Genomic DNA, 21313 nt, shown 5'->3' on the forward strand with positions numbered 1-21313 from the left:
CTAGCCTATTAGTATTGGGGTCGAAATCTCTGTCAGGTTTTCAGTTCTTGGCAAAGTTGTAGCACTAGAACCTCGAGAATATTTTACTAATACGGAGTTGAAGTTTGTTGTATTTCAACGGGGTATCTGGGTTCTGGGCTGGCTGCTTCTCCACCGTTTCCCTGGATGAATCTGGGATTGAAGCACCGCACACCGAGAGTTAATCCTCCAGATATAAACGTATTCCAAAATGAGAGCAAATGAAGGACCTTGTCCCAGAGCCAACCCATTATGGGGTGACAGAACTTGCCCCCCTTGGTCAGGGCTCGAAAAATGAGGAGCAGCGGCTGGTTGAAGAACTCTGCACCCCAACACTTGTTTGGTAAAAATATTGCTTAATTAATATTTGTAATTCAGTCCAGCACACTCTTCCTCATCTTCAAGCTCTTATGAAGAGGCGAGCCTTGTCCTTCCCGAAACGCGTTGCCACCGTTACAAAGTCTTTTATCTGATCTCTGAATCAATTAATATCCGGAGGATTAACTCTCGGTGTGGTGCTTCAGTCCCAGATTCATTCAGTTACAAACCAGGGAAACTGTGGAGAAGCATTCAGTTTTCCCCAAGAACTGAAAACCTGACAGAGATTTGGAACCGAATAATAATAGACTATCCTTTGGGTTCTAGTTCTACCCCTCCATTTATCCCAAGAGATTAAAATCTGGGAGAGGTTCTACCCCAATACTGATAGGCTATCCTTAGGGTTCTAGTGATACCCCATTATTTATCCCATAAAATTTGAACCTGAGAGAGGTTCTATCCCACTACTGATAGGCTACCCTTAGGGTTCTCGTGCTACCCCTCCATTTATCCCAAGAGATTAAAACCTGAGAGAGGTTCTACCCCAATACTGATAGGCTATCCTTAGGGTTCTCGTGCTACCCCTCCATTTATCCCAAGAGATTAAAACCTGAGAGAGGTTCTAACCCAATACTAATAGGCTATCCTTAGGGTTTTAGTGCTACCCCTCTATTTATCCCCAAAAATAAAACCTGAGATAGGTTCTACCCCAATACTGATAGGCTACCCTTAGGATTCTAGTGCTACCCCCTCATTTAACTCAAGAAATTTACATCTAAGAGAGGTTCTACCCCAATACTAATAGGCTATCCTTAGGGTTCTAGTGCCACCCCTCCATTTATCCCAAGAAATTTGAACCTGAGTGAGGTTCTATCCCACTACTGATAGGCTATCCTTAGGGTTCTAGTGCTACCCCTCCATTTATCCCAAGAAATTGAAACCTGAGAGAGGTTCTACCCCAATACTGATAGGCTATCCTTAGGGTTCTAGTGCTACCCCCTCATTTATCTCAAGAAATGTACATCTAAGAGAGGTTCTACCCCAATACTACTAAGCTATCCTTAGGGTTCTAGTGCCCCCCTCTAGTTATCCCATGAAATTTGAACCTGAGAGAGGTTCTATCCCACTACTGATAGGCTACCCTTAGGGTTCTAGTGCTACCCCTCCATTTATCCCAAGAGATTAAAACCTGAGAGAGGTTCTAACCCAATACTAATAGGCTATCATTAGGGTTCTAGTGCTACCCCTCTATTTATCCCCAAAAATAAAACCTGAGATAGGTTCTACCCCAATACTGATAGGCTACCCTTAGGGTTCTAGTGCTACCCCCTCATTTAACTCAAGACATTTACATCTAAGAGAGGTTCTACCCCAATACTAAAAGGCTATCCTTAGAGTTCTAGTGCCACCCCTCCATTTATCCCATGAAATTTGAACCTGAGTGAGGTTCTATCCCACTACTTATAGGCTATCCTTAGGGTTCTAGTGCTACCCCTCCATTTATCCCAAGAAATTGAAACCTGAGAGAGGTTCTACCCCAATACCGATAGGCTATCCTTGGGGTTCTAGTGCTACCCCCTCATTTATCTCAAGAAATGTACATCTAAGAGAGGTTCTACCCCAATACTACTAAGCTATCCTTAGGGTTCTAGTGCCCCCGTCTAGTTATCCCATGAAATTTGAACCTGAGAGAGGTTCTACCCCAATACTAATAGGATATCCTTAGGTTTATAGTGCCACCCCTCCATTTACCCCAAATAATCTGAACCTGAGAGAGGTTCTACCCCAATATTGTAGGCTAGTCTTATAAATTCTAGCGCTACCCCTTCATATATCCCAGGGAATTAAAACCTGAGAGAGGTTCTAACCCAATACTAATAGGATATCCTTAGGTTTATAGTGCCACCCCTCCATGTATCCCAAATAATTTGAATCTGAGAGAGGTTCTACCTCAATACTAATAGCCTATTCCTAGGATTTTATTGCTAACCCTTCATTTCTCCCAGGGACTTAAAACCTGAGAGAGGTTCTAACCCAATACTAATAAGATATCCCTAGTGTTCTGGTGCTACCTATCCATGTTACTAAAGAAATGAAAACCTGAGAGAGGTTTTATTCAAATATTAATATGCTATCCTTAGGGTTCTAGTGCTACCCCTTCATTTTACCCAAGAAATAAAAACCTGAGAGAGGTTCTAACCCAATACTATTAGGATATCCTTGGGGTTCTAGTGGTACCTCCCCATTTTCTGCCTGAAGATAAAAAACTGAAAGAGGTTCTAACTCTTCCACATTGAATCCAGAACTAGTTGGGCTTTCAAATACAAAAAAATAATAATCCAGCAGCCTTTGGAAGGGGGCACCTCCCAGACAGAGGGGTATTTTTCAAGTTTTGGCTATTTAGGGGAGGAGAATTGCCACAGTAAATATACAAGTTCCTCTTTGAAATGGGTGATCTTTAAACTAGTGATTGGCATGAAGTGCATGGTGTTTGGCCTCCAACGAGGACCCAACTTTTCATTTGCGGTGTTTACCAGTTTCAGGGAATAGCTAGGACTCCACCAGTGGTCAGACCGCCACCTTTGCCATCCATGCCCAGAGTGGCTCCTGTGACCAGGGCGAGGGCTGCGGTGACCGTCCCCAGAGAGGCAGACCCACCTATGAGGAGGCAGTCGAGGGAAGAGGTTCAACGACCCTCCAGTCCAGCAGAAGGGGGGGACTCCCTCAGCTCTGCCTGTCCCTCTGCTCTTCTGCTGACCGGCATCTTGGAGCGTCTCCAGCACATCGAAGAGAAGGCCCAGCAGGTGACAAAGCCAACCCATTCACATACCAGGTCAGGGCATGAGTAGTACATCTGTGGGTAAAAATAACCGACCGAGGCCGCACCTTTAAAGTCGGCCTAACCCCTAAATGACTGGCATTTCGTTTGCCAGGTTTTTTTTTCATCACTTTTTTAATTCTTTTTTTTTCATGTCAGTGCCGTTGACCCCCTTCAGCCTTTTTCAGCATCTTCCTGTCTACATGCCTAGCAGCTGAACATCATTGCATTGGACCGGCTTCCTCAAATTGATAATGATTGCCTTTCCTGTGCAGTGTGCAGGGCCGTTTTTAAGGCAGGGCAAAAGGGGCAGCTGCCCTGGGCCCTGTCATTGTTGTGGGGCCCAAAGTACCTGCCACATACTTGCCAACTATCCCAGTTTAAATTCCCTTGTCCCTTGAAGTTTTAGTCCCATGCTGTGTCCCGATACCTCAGTGTGAAGTACTGCTACTAATGCTGCCCAGCTCTGCCCTAATGTGTACAGATGACTCACCTGCAGACTCTGTGTTTACATGTAAATAACCAGCAATCATATGTAAATAGCGGCAGCATTACTAAGTAAATAGCTGTGGCCAGCAGCATTGATATGTAAATAAAGGCGGCATTCATATGCATATGATGCTCCCCTGCAGTGAAGAGATGATGTGCTGTAACCTCTAGCAACCAATCAGTGAGCAGTAATGTCTACTGTAACCTCTAGCAACCAGTCAGTAAGCGGTAATGATATGCTGTAACCTCTGGCAACCAATCACAATTTCTGCCTGATCTGATACAGAAAACTGATTTTAAGTCTAGCTGCTATTTAATATATGTCTCAGAGCAGGTGGAGAGTGAAATTGCATGGAGGGGGCCCCCAAGAAAATTTTTGCCCAGGGTCTAATCAATATTAAAGACGGCCCTGGCAGTGTGTGTAGCTTAAGTCTCCACCCTGGGAGTATGAGACAATGCAGAAGAGCAAATGGGAGATGGTTCTCACCCCATAATAGGAAGAGCCTGAACGAAGACCTTCATGGTAGGGTAAATAAAACCCCTTGCTGTTGCCTCCTACCCCAAGCCTTTTAAGGGTCTCTAAATGCCAGGAGGCCAGAATTGGCTTTCTGATCATGTGACCTCTGTCACAACGGTCCCATGATTGGAAGCTGCCGACGCAAAAGGAGCTGGCTGTGATATCTTAGTTACTGCTGCTGTTCCCCATGGATGCATATGTGGGGAACCCATTACATATGCAGGCCCTGCTTTCTACCTGGTGGTGCTACACAGCAGTTGTGTCTTGTTGAGCTTCATAGCTCTTTGCACGTCTACTGTAGTCTCTAATAATTGGAGTCCATGTGATCCTTGCCGAGGCTAGGCTGCTAAGGAGCCAACATGGCCCTATTGGTTCACTTAAAGTGAATATCAATGACAGGTCTACTTTAAGGGTATTTCTTGAATTTTTTTACCCTGGATAGTACTACTCTTACCACATTCCTTAAACAACACTCCACTAAATTTACAGCAAACCTAAAACAAAGAGCTACTTTATGAGAAAGAGTTACTAATAATGTTCACCATTGATGTATGTGAAAGTCTTTGCAGTTATCGAAAAATGAAATATTTCACATTCAGTGAACTTTGGCCAGTTGTTGGGTAAGTCGCCATTTTTGGTTAAGCAGGTTCTTCATCTGATAGCAGTCAGTTGTGTGTTGGATAGAGTTCATCCCGAAATTCAGAAGACATTAGACCCACACCAAATTTCATAAATTCAGATGACCTAAATCCAAATTTTAGTCTTATTTTTGGTAGTTTGGATTTCCGAAGGGCTTCTAGGAGAAAGGGACCATGGTGGCTACAAGGACATTTTTGCCTTATATCTGCTGTTCCCTGGCCACCCTGAGCTTGACTGCCAGTGCCTCCAGGACCCACCTTCTAAGAAAATTTGGTAAATCTGTGAAGAACCTTGGGAACATTTTTGAAGGAAATAGCTTAGGATGTTTTTGGCCCCATCAACTCATCTGGAGCTTCCCAAGCCATTCTGCACAATTTTGCATCATTTTTTGCTCTACACTGAACTTTTTTGGAGCCTGGTTCAGATTCCTGTTGACTTGAGTGGGACTTTTGGTTGGGAAATTACCAATTTCAGAGGTTTTTAAATCGAGCCCCAACTAATTGAACTTTACTCTTTAGAAGTTTGCTGATCTCCAGGGTTGGATTTGTTAAAATATAAATACTTATGGACATTTCCATCCTGGGACACAATTAACCATGCCGCCAGTCTACCTACGCCCAACCACTGACCAGGCAGTTTTACCAAACCCTGCCTATTTACTGGAGTGCACTAGCCAAGCCCCACCTCTGAAGGTGCAGGGACTGCCCCCTTATGTTTTCCCCCACTTTAATGAATGCCTTATCAAATGACTGTGTCTGCGCAGAAACTCAAATAAGGATGACACTGTATTACCAGAACATGGCACAGGACACAACATCAAGAAGACCAGTGGTCCCCAAACTGCAGCCCAAAGGCTGGATGTGGCCCTTTGCTTGCTTTTATCTGGCCCTTGGGGCATTATTCCCCCCACTATCAGAAACAGTGGCCATAGTTCCTGCCACTCTATTCCCACTATCACCTATGATGGGCACTATTCCCCCCACTGACACCAGTGATGGGGCTCTATTCCTCTCACTGACACCATTGATGGGACATTATTCTTCCCACTAACACCAATGATGGGGCACTATTCCCCCCACTGACACCAGTGATGGGGCTCTATTCCTCTCCCTGGCACCATTGATGGGGCATTATTCTTCCCACTAACACCAATGATGGGGCACTATTCCTCCCATTGACATCAGTGATGGAGCACAATTCCTCCCACTGACACCAACGATGGGGCACTATTCCTCACACTGACATAAATGATGGGGCACTATTCCTCCCACTGATACAGGCGATGGAGCACTATTCCTCCCACTGACACCAATGATGGGTGACTATTCCTCCCACTGACATCAACAATGTAGTACTATTCCTCCCACTGACACCAGTGATGGGGCACTATTCCTCCCACTGACACCAGTGATGGGGCATTATTTCTCCCACTGACTCCAATGATGGGGCACTATTCCTCCCACTGAGGCCAGTGATTGGGCACTATTCCTCCCACTGAGGCCAGTGATGGGGCACTATTCCTCCCACTGAGGCCAGTGATTGGGCACTATTCCTCCCACTGAGGCCAGTGATGGGGCACTATTCCTCCCACTGAGGCCAGTGATGGGACACTATTCCTCCAACTGACACCAGTGATGGGGCATTATTTCTTCTACTGAGGCCAGTGATGGGGCACTATTCCTCCCACTGAGGCCAGTGATGGGGCACTATTCCTCCAACTGACGCCAGTGATGGGGCACTATTCCTCCCACTGAGGCCAGTGATGGGGCACTATTCCTCCAACTGACGCCAGTGATGGGGCACTATTCCTCCCACTGACGCCAGTGATGGGGCACTATTCCTCCCACTGACACCAATGATGGAGCACTATTCCTCCCACTGACACCCATGATGGAGCACTATTCCTCCCACTGACTCCAATGATGGGGCACTATTTCTCCCACTGACGCCAGTGATGGGGCACTATTCCTCCCACTGACGCCAGTGATGGGGCACTATTCCTCCCACTGACGCCAATGATGGAGCACTATTCCATCCACTGACACCCATGATGGAGCACTATTCCTCCCACTGACGCCAGTGATGGGGCACTATTCCTCCCACTGGCACCAACGATGAGGCGCTATTCCTCCCCCTAATACCAAAGATAGGGAATAGTTTACTCCCACTGACACTAGGTCATTTTCTACTCCCACTGGCCACAATCTGGCCCCCTAAAGTTTGAAGGAAAGGCAACTGGCCCTTTGTTTAGAAAGATTGGAGACCCCCTGAAGTAGACCAATGAAAATGAGATATGAGGAAGTTTTTGCCCAAAGGTCGGAAAGTCTTCTTTTGTGAGAACTTCCTGAGACATATTTTTCTGCAAACTGCCCACCCATCGCCCATCCTCCGGTAAAGCCCTACTGAGCCAAAAATGGATGATGATGTGGAACAAAGAATTGGAAGATTTAACTTTATGAGCAAATGCAATGTAAACATATCAGAACTCTCACATACATGCTTGTGAACATAGATCTTTTCCATAAAGGTAACGATTTTATAAGGTTTACTGGTCCTTTAACAATAATCTTTCGGCATGCTTTGACCCTTTCATGCACCATCAATGCTTTTCTACTAACCAGAAACACTTTTTTTCCACAATATTCCCATAAAACATGTTCAGAGTATTTCAGAAAAGCTCCCTGGTTGTTATATTGTCTATATTTCTATTAGTAGTAGTAAACGACTGCATTAGGACCCCTGGATGGCGCAGAGGAGCATATGGAATAAACCTTTGTAACATGTAACATTCTAGAGAACACTAGAGGGAATTAGTAACCATTGGTTACATTTATTTGGCAATTCCATTGGTAGCATTTACGTAAAACATATGTATCTCCTATGTGCATCAGCTCCATCTAGTGGAAGTAATGCAGTATTTTACTGCTGCCCATATATAAGGAACGTTTGTTTAGAAGAGAAAATAGCATGTTTTTGCCCTGTTCACACAAAGTGAATGTGCAGATTCACATAACAAATGGCTATGGAATTTTTTTCATAAATAGACCCCGTATTTAGGGGGTCAGATATCAGGCTTGCATGTTAGTCCTCCTGTTACAAAGACCTCAAGCGTAAGTGTGTGAATATTTTTTATTTTTTATTTTTTTTTAATGAAAAATATCACTTTTGGGTGGACTGGCACTTGAATTGATTAGTAAGCTTATCCGAGGGATCAATATTTCTTCCCTCCAACGAACAAGCACCACGTTTTCCCAAGTGATCACCGCTCTCCCTGGCTGGCGGCGTGGTTTTAGTAAATAAGCCCTTAGTGGTTTTACGTCGGGTGATCTGCACTCTGCATGTCCTGAATCTTCTCTCTTTTTGCTGAAAACCGGTGCAAAAGAATAAACGATAACCATTTATCTAAAAAATTTTTTACAAAATTGACTCCGATTGCAACTAGAGATGAATAACTCCATTCACAAACCTGGTGAATCTATTTAGATTGGTTGAACATTTGCAGCCAATCTGCAGAGAATTGTCCAGCCTGTTGATCATTAATGCCCCGTACACACACACACACACACACACAGAGCGGATTTTCCGTCGGAAAAATCTTGGATGTTTTTTTTCCGACGGAATTCCGCTCAAGCTTGGCTTGCATACACACGGGTCACGCAAAAGCTCGCTGAACTTTTCGACCGCCAAGAACGCGGTGACGTGCAACACTACCACGAGCCGAGAAAATTAAGTTCAATGCCTCTGCGCATGCGTCGAATTGTTTCCGAGCATGCGTAGGGATTTTGCGCGTCGGAATTGCTACAAACGATCGGAATTTACGATCGAAACTTTTTCCGACCAAAAAATTGAGGACCTGCTCTCAATCTTTTGCTGGCGGGAATTCGGCCAGCAAAAGTCCGATGGAGCCTACGCACGGTCGCATTTTGCGACCAAAAGCTCTCATCGGTCTTTTTCTGGCCGAAAATTTCCAATCGTGTGTACGCGGCATTAGGCTCTTGATTGGCTCAGGTCTCTGCAGATCGGGCAGGTCTATAATAAAAAGACAGGTGTGCAGTTCTCCTTTTCATTGGGCCATCACTGCCCACAATAGCAACGTATTTCTTTTGCGCCGGTTCTGCGTCTCCGTCTGTCTTTTCTTGTTTCATTTTTCTCTCTCTTTTCCTCTCTCTCCATCCTCTTCCGGCAGAAAAGGGCTCAAGCTTTGGCCATCAGAGATTTCCATAAAAAGAACATTAGGGAGAAGGCGGCGCACTTGGCCTCCATGTTCGGCCCCTCGGACATCCCGCAGGTGAATATTCTGGAAAGTTCTGCATGCCGCCATCAGTGTGATGCGTAATACTCTGCGTAATAACCTAATTACAGGAAGGTCAGGTATTACCAGAATTATTGGTTGGGTTAGCCACATACCTAATTGGATATATTGCAGTCTTGCACAGTTGTGCCGGCTCCTCTCCTGAACTGAAACGGCTTCCTCTGATTTCACTGCACACTGTGAGCTCTTCATTAGAACCTGCAACAAATCAGATGGAATCCACCTCATTTTCTGGCTGGAGGACACCCAGGACCATCTTATGGGTTAATTTATGGGCAGCACAGTGGTGTAGTGGTTAGCACGCTCACCTACCACGACACTACCTGCCTGGAGCTTGCATGTTCTCCCTGTGCCTGCATGAATTTCCTCCGGGTACTCCGGTTTCCTCCCACACTCCAAAGACATGCAGGTAGGTTAATTGGCTTCTGTCTAAAATTGGCCCTAGTATATGAATGGGGACCTTGGATTGTGGGTTCCTTGAGGGTAGAGACCAATCTGAGTCTGCAATGTACAGGGATAGGGACAATTGTAGACACTCACTCAGGTTGAACTGGATGGACTGGTGTCTTTATTCAACCTTACTAACTATGTAACTATCTAGCCCAGTGGTCTCCAAACTGTGGCTGTGGGGCTGAATCTGGCCCTTGAGGTATTATTCCTTCCACTGACACCAACAATGGGGCACTATTACTCCCACTGACACCAACTATTTCTTATCTTAATATTAAAGATCGGGCATATTATTCCCACTGGGAACAGTCCGGACCCCCTAAAGTCTGAAGGACAGTAAACTAGCCCTTTCTTTAGAAAGTTTGGAGACCCCTTATCTAGCCCAAGGGTGTCCAACCAAGCCCATCAGGATGCCGTGCAAACGTAGCAGCCGCAGTAGCCTACATTGACAAGCCAGGCAAATGCATGTCTGGAAGGATGCCAAGGCTGCTATGTTCACAATGTCACCGACGGCAGGGAATGCAGGGGCACTAAGTAAATGCTGCACGGCCAGATCTAGGGGGGTGCCGTGGTGGACCAACCCCCCCCCCCCCACATTGCCCCAGATTACAATTGCACTCCCTAAAGCTCCACTCCCACCACCTCACCCGCTCCTCCCACTGGCACCAATGATAGGCACTTTTCCTCCCACTGATACCAACAATGGGGCACTACTCCTCCCACTGACACCAATGATGGAGCACTACTCCTCCCACCGTCACCAATGATAGGCACGATTCCTCCCACTGACACCAACAATAGGCACTATTCCTTCCACTGACACCAATGATGGGGCACTATTCCTCCCACTGACACCAACAATTGGACACTATTCCTTCCACTGAAACCAATGATGGGCCACTTTTCCACCCTCTGACACCTACAATGAGACACTGTTCCCCCCGCTCACACCAACAAGGGGTCACTATTCCTCCCACTGACACCAACAATGGGACACTATTCTTTTCACCGAAACCAATGATGGGCCACTATTCCACCCACTGACACCAACAATGGGTCACTATTCCTCCCACTGACACGCATGATGGGGCAGGAAGAAACATGGAGACCCTGTGATGATGTCATTGGGTATAAAATAAGGTATGTCATGAAAACGGAAAAGTAGATGGGGGGGGGGGGGGGGGGGACCAGGGAAGGCAAAAGGCAAACAATATGCAGATTAAACGTCAGCTTTAATACATAATGCCTTATAATAAAGTTGTTTTAATGGTTTTGTTGTATGGCTTCTGCTCTGCACAGGATAAACTGCCCGCTCCCCGCTTACCTCATTTCACCTCTAAAATTCCGTCCTTTGATCCCCGAATTCCTGACCTCTCTACTCCTCTGTCTCCATCTGCCACTGACTCCGCCCCCAACAACGCTCAATCTAAAGAGGTAATGCCACATGCCTGTGTGCAAGATTAAATCACTTAAAATCTACCTAAAGTCAAAACTCTTTTTTTTTTTTTTTTTGCTGTCTGTGTTAGAAATGTACAATTCCCTTCAGACCGAATATAAATTCGGACAAATTTTTTGGTTATTCAGAGATTCGGATGTATCTGAATCTCCGAATTAAATGGTAATGCATTTTGTTGAAATTTGTTTAAATTAATTCTAACAAATTCCACATTTTTAGAATGATTCAAATTCGGATTGATCAAAAAATGATCGGCCGATTCAAATTCTGTGTGAAGAATAGCTGGTTGTTAATGAGGGGGCCAGGAAGCCGGCCGTCGGGTCTTTAACAACCGATGACTCCTCAGCTGTCAGCGGGCTTCCCCACTGAGAGCTGAAATGCAAAAAAAAAAGAATGCAAATACAAAACCCAGAAATCCGGTCTGCTATATATTTGAAGGGGAACCCAATTCCAAAATGTAAAACAAAATCAAAAATGGTATGGGGTCCCTCCAAAATCCATACCGGACCCTTATCAGAGCATGCAGCCCGGCAGGGCTGAACCATACCAGGCCACATGCCCTCTAAATGGGGGGGGGGGGGGGCTTCTTTGGGGCGGGAGGATACTACATTGTTTTTTTTTTCTGAATTTTTAATTGCCGCCATTCTTTTGTTTACATTTCAGATGACAGCTGATGAGTTATCGGTTGTTAAGGATGCGGCAGCTGACTTCCCGGCCCGCTCCTTAACAATCAAGCTATTCTATACACTGGATTTGAATCGTTTCGAAAATTTGGAATTCGTCAGAAAATGAATAAACAGAATGAAATTGAACAAAACAAAATTAAACTAAACGAATTCCGCAACAAATGAATGAAATGAAATTAGTGACATAACGAATTTATCCGAAGTGAAACACCTTTTTTGGGGTTTGCACATGTCTAGCCTGTGTACTGTATTCTTGGTCCTCTCATCTGTTGCTTTATAACTTTTGTTTTGCTATTTTGTTTCTTTTTTTGTATCATTGGATATAATTTTCCTCTCCACTCCACAGAATGCTCTCCTCTCTCCTGATTTATCTCCTCTCTCCTCTCCAATCCCTTTCTATGACCCTCCTGCTTCATCTTCTCCTTCATCTCCATCTTCCACTGTCTCCGCCCACTGCGGCACTCAGTCTAAGAAGATACTGCAACATGTAAGTCCAGTTCTGGTTCTGCACAGAGTGTCTATTTCTGGTTGATAACCTCATGAATGGGACAACAGAAAACCAAAATTTACGTGACCAACCGCTAGGGTTTTCCTTTCAAGCATTTCTGGTAAAATAAATGGCAATTACCGTTAGGTGACAGAAGTTGGGAAATATTTTAAAGGGGTTTTCCACCTAAATGTGACGTGTTCCCACTGTCTTATCAGAAAAACAGAGAAGCAATTTTTTCATGCATGGTTGTGTTCTTGCCCACCTTGTAGTTTTGGATGTTCCTGCTCACCTTTTAGTTTTGGATGTTCCCTGCCACCTTGTAGTTTTGGATATCCCATCCCACCTTTTAGTTTTGGATGTTCCTGCCCACCTTGTAGTTTTGGATGTTCCTGCCCACCTTGTATTTTTGGATGTTCCTGCCCACCTTGTATTTTTGGGTGTTCCCTCCCACCTTGTAGTTTTGTATGTTCCTGTCCTCCTTGTAGTTTTGGGTGTTCCTGTCCTCCTTGGAGTTTTGGGTGTTCTTGTCCTCCTTGTAGTTTTGGGTGTTCCTGACCTCCTTGTAGTTTTTGGTAATCCTGCCCACCTTGTAGTTTTGGGTGTTCCTGCCCACCTTGTAGTTTTGGGTGTTCCTGTCCTCCTTGTAGTTTTGGGTGTTCCTGCCCACCTTGTAGTTTTGGGTGTTCCTGTCCTCCTTGTAGTTTTGGGTGTTCCTGACCTCCTTGTAGTTTTTGGTAATCCTGCCCACCTTGTAGTTTTGGGTGTTCCTGTCCTCCTTGTAGTTTTGGGTGTTCCTGCCCAACTTGTAGTTTTTGGTGTTCCTGTCCTCCTTGTAGTTTTGGGTGTTCCTGACCTCCTTGTAGTTTTTGGTAATCCTGCCCACCTTGTAGTTTTGGGTGTTCCTGTCCTCCTTGTAGTTTTGGGTGTTCCTGCCCACCTTGTAGTTTTGGGTGTTCCTGTCCTCCTTGTAGTTTTGGGTGTTCCTGCCCACCTTGTAGTTTTGGGTGTTCCTGTCCTCCTTGTAGTTTTGGGTGTTCTTGTCCTCCTTGTAGTTTTGGGTGTTCCTGTCCTACTTGTAGTTTTGGGTGTTCCTGTCCTCCTTGTAGTTTTGGGTGTTCTTGTCCTCCTTGTAGTTTTGGGTGTTCTTGTCCTCCTTGTAGTTTTGGGTGTTCCTGACCTCCTTGTAGTTTTTGGTAATCCTGCCCACCTTTTAGTTTTGGGTGTTCCTGCCCACCTTGTAGTTTTGGGTGTTCCTGACCTCCTTGTAGTTTTGGGTGTTCCTGACCTCCTTTTAGTTGTGGGTGCTCCTGCCCTCCCTCTAGTTTTGATGTGTTCCTGCCCTCCTTCTAGTTTTAGATGTCCCTGCCCACCTTAAAGTTTTGGGAGTTCCTTCACACCTTGTAGTTTTGGGTGTTCTCATCCACCTTGTAGTTTTGGGTGTTCCTGCCCACCTTTTAGTTGTGGGTGTTCCTGCCCACCTTGTAGTTTTTGGTAATCCTGCCCACCTTGTATTTTGGGTGTTCCTGTCCACCTTGTAGTTTTGGATGTTCCTGTCCACCTTGTAGTTTTGGGTGTTTCTACCCTCCCTCTAGTTTTGATGTGTTCCTGCCTTCCTTGTAGTTTTAGGTGTCCCTGCCCACCTTAAAGTTTTGGGAGTTCCTTCCCACCATGTAGTTTTGGGAGTTCTCACCCACCTTGTAGTTTTGGGAGTTCTCACCCACCTTGTAGTTTTGGGAGTTCTCACCCACCTTGTAGTTTTGGGAGTTCTCACCCACCTTGGAGTTTTGGGTGTACCTGTCCATCTTGTAGTTTTGGGGGCTCTCACCCACCTTGCAGCTTTGGGAGTTCCTACCCACATTGCAGTTCTAAGTGTCACTGCCCACCTTGATAATTAAAACTTTTTTCCTATAAAAAAAAAAAAAAATTAAGCCAGTGATGCTCTATAAAACCCAATGTAAATGAAGCTTTATTATTCTTTGCAAGCAAATTAATGCCCTGCCTGGGACCTCCTCTTCTACTATTAAGCCCGGTTGTGTGTAAGACATCTCGGAGGGAAAGGTCTGAACTTCTGACATTGTTCCTACTGTTATCTTCCTCTCCCGGACGCTCCTCCAATTTGTATGTAATGGCGTCACAAGGGCCTAAAATCTCCCCAATGTGGTCACATAACAAAAAAAAACTGATACAAATGCAACTCTTCTCTATTCTATCCATACAAATATTTTTGGACTAAGGCTTTAAATCATTTATTTTTCCCTTTTTTTATAGTTATAATATTTTTTTGATTTACTGGAAATATTTAGAGCCCTTGAAGTCCCTAATACCCCCCCCCCCCCCACTTCCGCACGAGATTAGCTGATAAATCTCGCGCTTTTGTTCAAGGCCTTGCTGTGGGTTGTCGCGGGTTCAGCACCCTAATAATCAATAGATCTGAAAAGTCAAGTTCTTCCCGCTCTGATGTTTATCCTGAGCAATATTATTGGGCGATACGAATTATAACGTTTTTTTACCCGCACATCGCTCCAGACAAATCCAATTGCCATGGCTTGGGGGATGGGAAGGCGGGCCCCTTTCTACATTTGCCTGGTGCTGCTTCTTACATAAAGATATCAACAGAGGAAGATTCTCCCTGAGAAAATATGTGTGTTTATGTTATGTAAGCACTCAGGGAAATATCTTCACACAAATTCTCTATTGTATTCAGAGGAACATAAATACCCTTTAGCGGTTGTTTATCTGTCTAGCTGTCTTGAACACTCAGAAGACAACAGATAGATCAAATACGAATATATCAAAGCCTACTTGGATAGCTACATCTGGAGTTATCTGAGGTCGATGAGTAAAGCTCTGACAGCTTCGTATTTCAGGCACTGGAGAAGGATGGCGAATGGTTTGGGCAATATACAGAGTTCAGTCCTGTGTGGGCGGGGTATGTAGGTGACCCCATAGAGATAAGGGCAGGGTAAGGAAACGGTGTCACACTGTTCAGGATACAATGGTTCCAAAGCTCAGGGAACACTTTGAGGACATATACCCGATAATAAGAGATGCAACATCTTAGCCCTTGTACACACGATCCGACATTCCGACAACAAAATCCGTCGGATTTTGTCCGACGGATTTTGTCCGAAACTTGTGTTGCATACACACGGTCGGACAAAGTTGTCGGAAAATGCGATCGTACGTAACGTAATGACGTTATTTCGTTAGGACGGGACTACGTTCAGGCTAGTAGCCAATAGCTTTGGTCTAGGAATTTGATCTGAGCATGCGTGGCACTTTGTCCGATCGGAATTCTCTACACACAATCAGACAAAGTCCCATCAGATCATGTTGTCGGAAAGTTTTATAGCCCAGCTCAAAAACTTTGTCTGCCGGATATTCCGATGGAAACAGTCCGATGGAGCCCACACACAGCCGGATTATCCGACAACACGGTCCGATCGGACATTTTCCGTCAGAATGTCCGACCGTGTGTACAAGGGCTTACAGATAGTACATCCTGCTGTAAAGGTTTTTCTTTTATTTAACTGAAGTTCCCTTCAATGCAGAGAGCATCCGATGGAGAGGCTCCGATTAGGCGCAAGTTGTTTTTCCCCGACCCGGGCCAGGTACTCCGCTAATTATCATCTAATGAATATATATATATATGTGTATGTGCTTGGCCAGATCTGCACGTCTAACCCCAGCCTGGCTCTTCTGCACGATATGACAAAGATCTTCACTTCCCATGAGCTTCAAGTGTTTTCTAATTTACTGATTTACTGTCCCTTTTATTCTAAGCAGTCTTATAAAAAGCACCTTACAGGATATATTTAATTATATTCATATTTAGTGTTATATTTATATTTAGGGTTAGATTTTTATATTCATATTTGTATTTATAATTATATATTTAGTGTTAGATTTAGTTATATTTTTATTATATTTATTTCGTGAAAAAAAGCAGGTAAACGCTGAAAAAAGTGTTTTTCAATATTTTTCATCCATTAAAAAAATAAATAAAAATATTTTTTTTTTAAAAAAAGCTAATGCTGAAAAACGCAAAAAAAAAAACAATATTGCAAAAAACGTTGAAAAAGCTACTGGCGTTTTTATAATGTTATTATAATGTATATTGTGCATGAGGCCTCAGTGTCATGATTAGTTATACTTATAGTTAGCTATATATTTATATTTTTAATTACAATTATGTTACTTGTTATATTTATTTGTATTTATATTTAGTGTTTGATTTATATTTATAATTATATGTATTTTTTAAATTTATATTTGTATTTAGTGTTAGAATTAGTTATATATAATGTTAGATTATATATTATAAATATATATAATATAATATAATATATAAAAATTATTTATTTTTATATATACATATACATATACATATATATATATATAAATATTAGTTATATTTGTATTTATAATTATGTTAATTGTTATATATTTATATTTGTATTTATGAATATATATATATTATATATATATATTAGTTATATATAATGTTAGATTATATATTATAAATATATCTAATATATAAACATTATATATATATATATATATATATATATATATATATATATATATGTGTTGTGTATATATATATATATATATATATATATATAAATATAAATATTAGTTATATTTGTATTTAGAATTATGTTACTTGTTATATATTTATATTTATGATTATAGTTTGTGTTTTATTTTTATTTAGTGTTAGATTTATAATTAGCGTTATATTTCTGTATATTTCTATGTGAGCACTCCGCAGTAGTATCTGGCGGAGCGGTTGTAATCTCGCCGTTCTTTGTACAGTGTACACAGACCAGTATCTGACTGTTTAATCAGGAAACACGACCTTCCTCCAACCGGCTGCTTCACTTCCTGAATCAAATCTGATATGAGATTCTCTCACTGAGACATTTAAAATCTGAAATCTGTTTCTTCAGATCAGATTCTTGCACCTCGCCATTGCTGATTAATACAGACCTTGGGATTTTTTTTCATGCTCAGTAATGTGTCAGTGTAACATTTCCAGATATTTATTCCCTCTCGTAGAGATCACAGTACCCCCCCCCCCCCCCCCACCCCGACAATGCCTTCATCTGCTTTTCTCTCCAGAAGGACGGCGCCATCTTTGCTCGGGCATCATCCAGGGTCAGTGTTGAATGAGCCCTAAAATGGGTGAGCTGAAAACATATTAGAGTTTCTCTTTAACCACTTCAGATCTGGAAGGTTTACCCCTCCCCTTCATGACCACTGATATAGCACTGCGTTGCTTTAACTGACAATTGTGCGGTCGTGCGACGCTGTACACAAATACAATTGATGTCCTTTTTTTCCCCCCCAACAGAGCTTTCTTTTGGTGGTATTTGACCACCTCTGTGTTTTTATTATTTTTTGCGCTATAAACAAAAAAAGCTGACAATTTTGAAAAAAAAAAAACTCGTTTCGACCTTCATAGTCACGGTCTTCCTCAGGAGGTAGGTTTGCTGTTTAAAAAAATAATATTTTAACATTTCAAGTATCATCAAATAGTAAACAGTTTCTTTTGAGAAAACTTTGGGTTATAATTACCAATAAAATGTATGAAATGGGGGGGGGGGTCTCCTAGCCAGAATTCCTTGGCCACTCCCACTCCAAAGAGGGATATTTCTTTGCCCCATGTGGCGTACAAGGAGTCACACTGGGGGACACCCAAATATTTTTTACTTTCTGCTATAAAACATCCAATAAAAAAATGTAAAAAAAAAATCGAATTTCTTCATCAATTTAGGCCAATATATTCTGCTACATATTGTTTGGTTAAAAAACAAAAACAAAACGATAAGCGTATATTGATTGGTTTGCACAAAAGTTATAGCATCTACAAACTATGGGATTGATTTAGAGCCGGTTCACACAGCGGGCGATGCGAGGCGACACGACTCGCCTCGCCTCGCAAGTCGCCCCCGTTCTGTACAATGGAACCGTTCTGAGAGGAGCGACTCGAGTCGCTCCGACTCAGAAAAAAGGTTCCTGTACTACTTTTGGGCGACCTCGGGGCGACTTGCATTGACTTCTATACAGAAGTCATCTGCAAGTTGCCGCTGAGGTCGCGGCAGGTCGCGGTGAGGCAAGTCGGAGTCGCCTCGCCTCGCCTGCAGTGTGAACCGGCCCTTATGGAATCGTTATTTTGTTTTATTTATTTTTTTACTAGTAATGGCGGCAGTCAGCAACTTTTAGCGGGACTGCGACATTGCGGCGGAAAAATTGGACACTTCGTGACACTTTTTGGAGACCAGTGACACCAATACAGTGATCAGTGCTAAAAAAAATGAACTGTCACTGTACTAATGACACTATCAGGGAAGGGTGTTAACATCAGGGGCGATGAAAGGGTTAAATGTGCTTCTAGGGAGTGCTTGTCAACTGTGTGGGGGGAGGAGCTTTAACTGTGGAAAGACAGAGATCCGTGTTCCTGCTTAGCAGAAACACAAGATCTCCATCTTCCCCTCTCACGGAACAGCGATCTGCCTTGTTTACATAGGCTGACCACCACTCTGTCTTCCTTGGGAATGATCAGTGGGGCATCGGTCCGTCATACTCGCTGATTGGCTCCTGCCGACGGCCCGCGCCTGACCCGAAGAAAGAAATCATGTACAGGTCCATGATTTCATATAAAATTTCCTACGCATTTCGACCTTCATGGTCGTGGTCTTCCTCAGGGGGTAGGTTTGCTGTTTAAAAAATTATATTTTAACATTTCAAATATCATCAAATAGTTGATAGTTTCTTTTGAGAAAACATCGGGTATAATTACGAATAAAAGGTATCAGATGATCCCATGTTTCCCTTGGCCACTCCCACTCCAAAGAGGGATGACACTGTCAGGGAAGGAGGTTAACATCAGGGGCGATCAAAGGGTTAAATGTGCTTCTAGGGAGTGCTTGCTAACTGTGTGTGGGGGAGGTGCTTTAACTGGGGGAAGACCAAGATCCGTGTTCCTGCTTAGCAGAAACACAAGATCTCCATCTTCCCCTCTCACAGAACGGTGATCTGCTTTGTTTACATAGGCAGACCGGGGGTTTGTCTGCCTTGGGAACGATCAGCGGGTCCCCGTGGACATTGGGTCCGCCGAACTCGCTAATTGGCTCCTGCTGTGTTCAATCACATCGGGAGCGGGTGGTCGGCGTCGCGTGCCTGACCCAAAGAATGAATGGTACGTGATTTAAGTGATTTCGCTCTGAAGGGTATATAAGCGTGGGGCGGTCGGGAAGCGGTTAATGACATCTGTGAAAAAAACGATACACAAATGCAACAAATGTATCAACGTAGTAAAAGCTGTAAAATAATTATAGCGGTGACGGCGGGTCGCTCCTCATTTCCATCACTGAGAGTCACAAGATAAAAGAGAAAGAAGCCAATCTGATGTGGAAGGGGGGGAGGGGAGGGCGCTCCCTCTGGGCACAGCGGGCACCTGTGAGGGGGGTCTTTGATGTTCAGCCAGGCCATATGACCAGACAGCGCTGTGCCGAGGGCTGGTCGGGAAAAGAAAACACTTTATAGAACGGCGTGCTGGGAGCCAGGATGTTCCACAAACAGGACAGTCGACTCCCCGGTGTGATCTCCGGAACTCTGTCATATATTAAAGCGGAACTCCAATCACATAAATCTCCATTAATATATATTCCTCAATAGCTTCAAAGGATAGAAAACCACTCTCTGTGTATCAAATGCCTTTGCAAAGCCAGATATTACCATGTAAAAGTAGCAGTGACATCATCACTGTGCTGTACATAGCCTGTGCAGAGAGCGGAGCTGTGGGAGGGGCCCAGCAGGCCCCGCCCACTACAGGCAACCTGTAGAACATTACAGGAGGGGGCGGGGACAAGACCAGTCACCCTGCACAAAAAGGGAGAACGGAACTGTGGGAGGGGCCTAACTGGCCCCACCCACCTCAAGCAGCCTGTAGAAAAGTACAGGAGGGGGTGGAGACAAGATCAGTCTCCCTGCACAAGGAGAGAGAACAAAACTGTGGGAGGGGCCTAGCAAGCTCCACCCACTACAGGCAGCCTGTAGAAAACTACAGAACGGGGCAGAGGCAAGACCAGTCACCCTGCACAAGGAGAGAGAGCAGAACTGTGGGAGGGGCCTAGCAGGCCCCACCCACTAGAAGCAACCTGTAGAAAAGTACAGGAGGGGGCGGAGACAAGACCAGTCACGTTGCACAAGGAGAGAGAGCAGAACTGTGGGAGGGGCCTAGCAGGCCCCACCCACTACAAGCAGCCTGTAGAAAAGTACAGGAGGGGGCGGAGACAAGACCAGTCAAAAGATATCTGCTGGTGATGGAGACTTTGCAAACCCAGTGACCTCTTCCAATAAAAGTCATGGAAGTCTTTCATGGTGGCAATAATGTGGCAACGCGTTTTGGGCAGTCTTTGAATTTCAATGGGCTGCCCAGCGTGCGGACACATTCAAAAAAGTATGGTTTTTAAAACTGCGCCGCACCAAGCAGCATGGTATCATACAGTTTGGTGGTTGTCAAGAACACACCTGCGTGTGGGGGCGCCATTAAGTAATAACAGCCCCCATGCACATTCGTAGAAGGCAACGCGTTTCCATGTGGTGCGCGAAAATGCACATTTTTGATCACTTTCCCGCACCGCAACCGATGTGAACAAGCCCTCGGGTATTCGTGAACACAACCAAGAACACCGGCACCAGAGTTTACATCTCAGCCTGAGAAGTAGGTGGGGACCCCTGGGTGATGCCTGAACAAAAATGGCGCTGTCCTTCTGGGAAAAAAAAAAAATTAAGCATGGGAGCATTGCCTGGGAAAGTACTGTGATCTCTGTGAGAGGAAGTACATCCCTGGAAGTGTTACACTGACATATTACCTGAAGCGGTATTACTCAAAAATATAATATACTGCAGATTACAAATCATTAGATGTGGTGGCTGCATTTGTTTTCCTTTTTTTTAAGGCTTTTTTTCCCTCTGTTTTCACCTGGTGATCTGGCCAGTAACACACCTCCTGTATTAGAGCCCCCCCCCCCCCACTCTGGATGAAGGAGCACAGGATGCACAGCAGACAGCAGCATTGTCAGTCTGGGGAGGAGAGGAGTGTTAGATGGA

The 21313-nt window shown here is 44.1% G+C and overlaps 1 protein-coding gene across 18 annotated transcripts in view; it reads left to right on the forward strand.

Moving 5' to 3' along the window:
- Nucleotides 1-21313, forward strand: part of MICAL2 (microtubule associated monooxygenase, calponin and LIM domain containing 2) — a 392610-nt gene that overhangs the window by 178676 nt on the left and 192621 nt on the right. For 7 of the 18 annotated variants that reach the window (XM_077453572.1, XM_077453577.1, XM_077453585.1 and 4 more), the window contains 5 exons: nucleotides 2874-3140; nucleotides 8986-9087; nucleotides 10861-10995; nucleotides 12050-12190; nucleotides 15745-15804. The exons of 1 other annotated variant lie outside the window; for it this stretch is intronic. In XM_077453572.1, coding sequence (XP_077309698.1) covers nucleotides 2874-3140; nucleotides 8986-9087; nucleotides 10861-10995; nucleotides 12050-12190; nucleotides 15745-15804 — 705 coding nt within the window. Of the gene's footprint in view, nucleotides 1-2873; nucleotides 3141-8985; nucleotides 9088-10860; nucleotides 10996-12049; nucleotides 12191-15744; nucleotides 15805-21313 lie in introns of those variants that run through there. 10 more of the 18 variants (XR_013262554.1, XM_077453579.1, XM_077453580.1 and 7 more) reach the window with 6 other exon arrangements.

This window comes from Lithobates pipiens, unplaced genomic scaffold (genome assembly GCF_037356315.1).
Source record: "Lithobates pipiens isolate NorthernLeopardFrog02 unplaced genomic scaffold, aLitPip1_a1.2 Scaffold_24, whole genome shotgun sequence".
NCBI classification, from domain to species: Eukaryota; Metazoa; Chordata; class Amphibia; order Anura; family Ranidae; genus Lithobates; species Lithobates pipiens.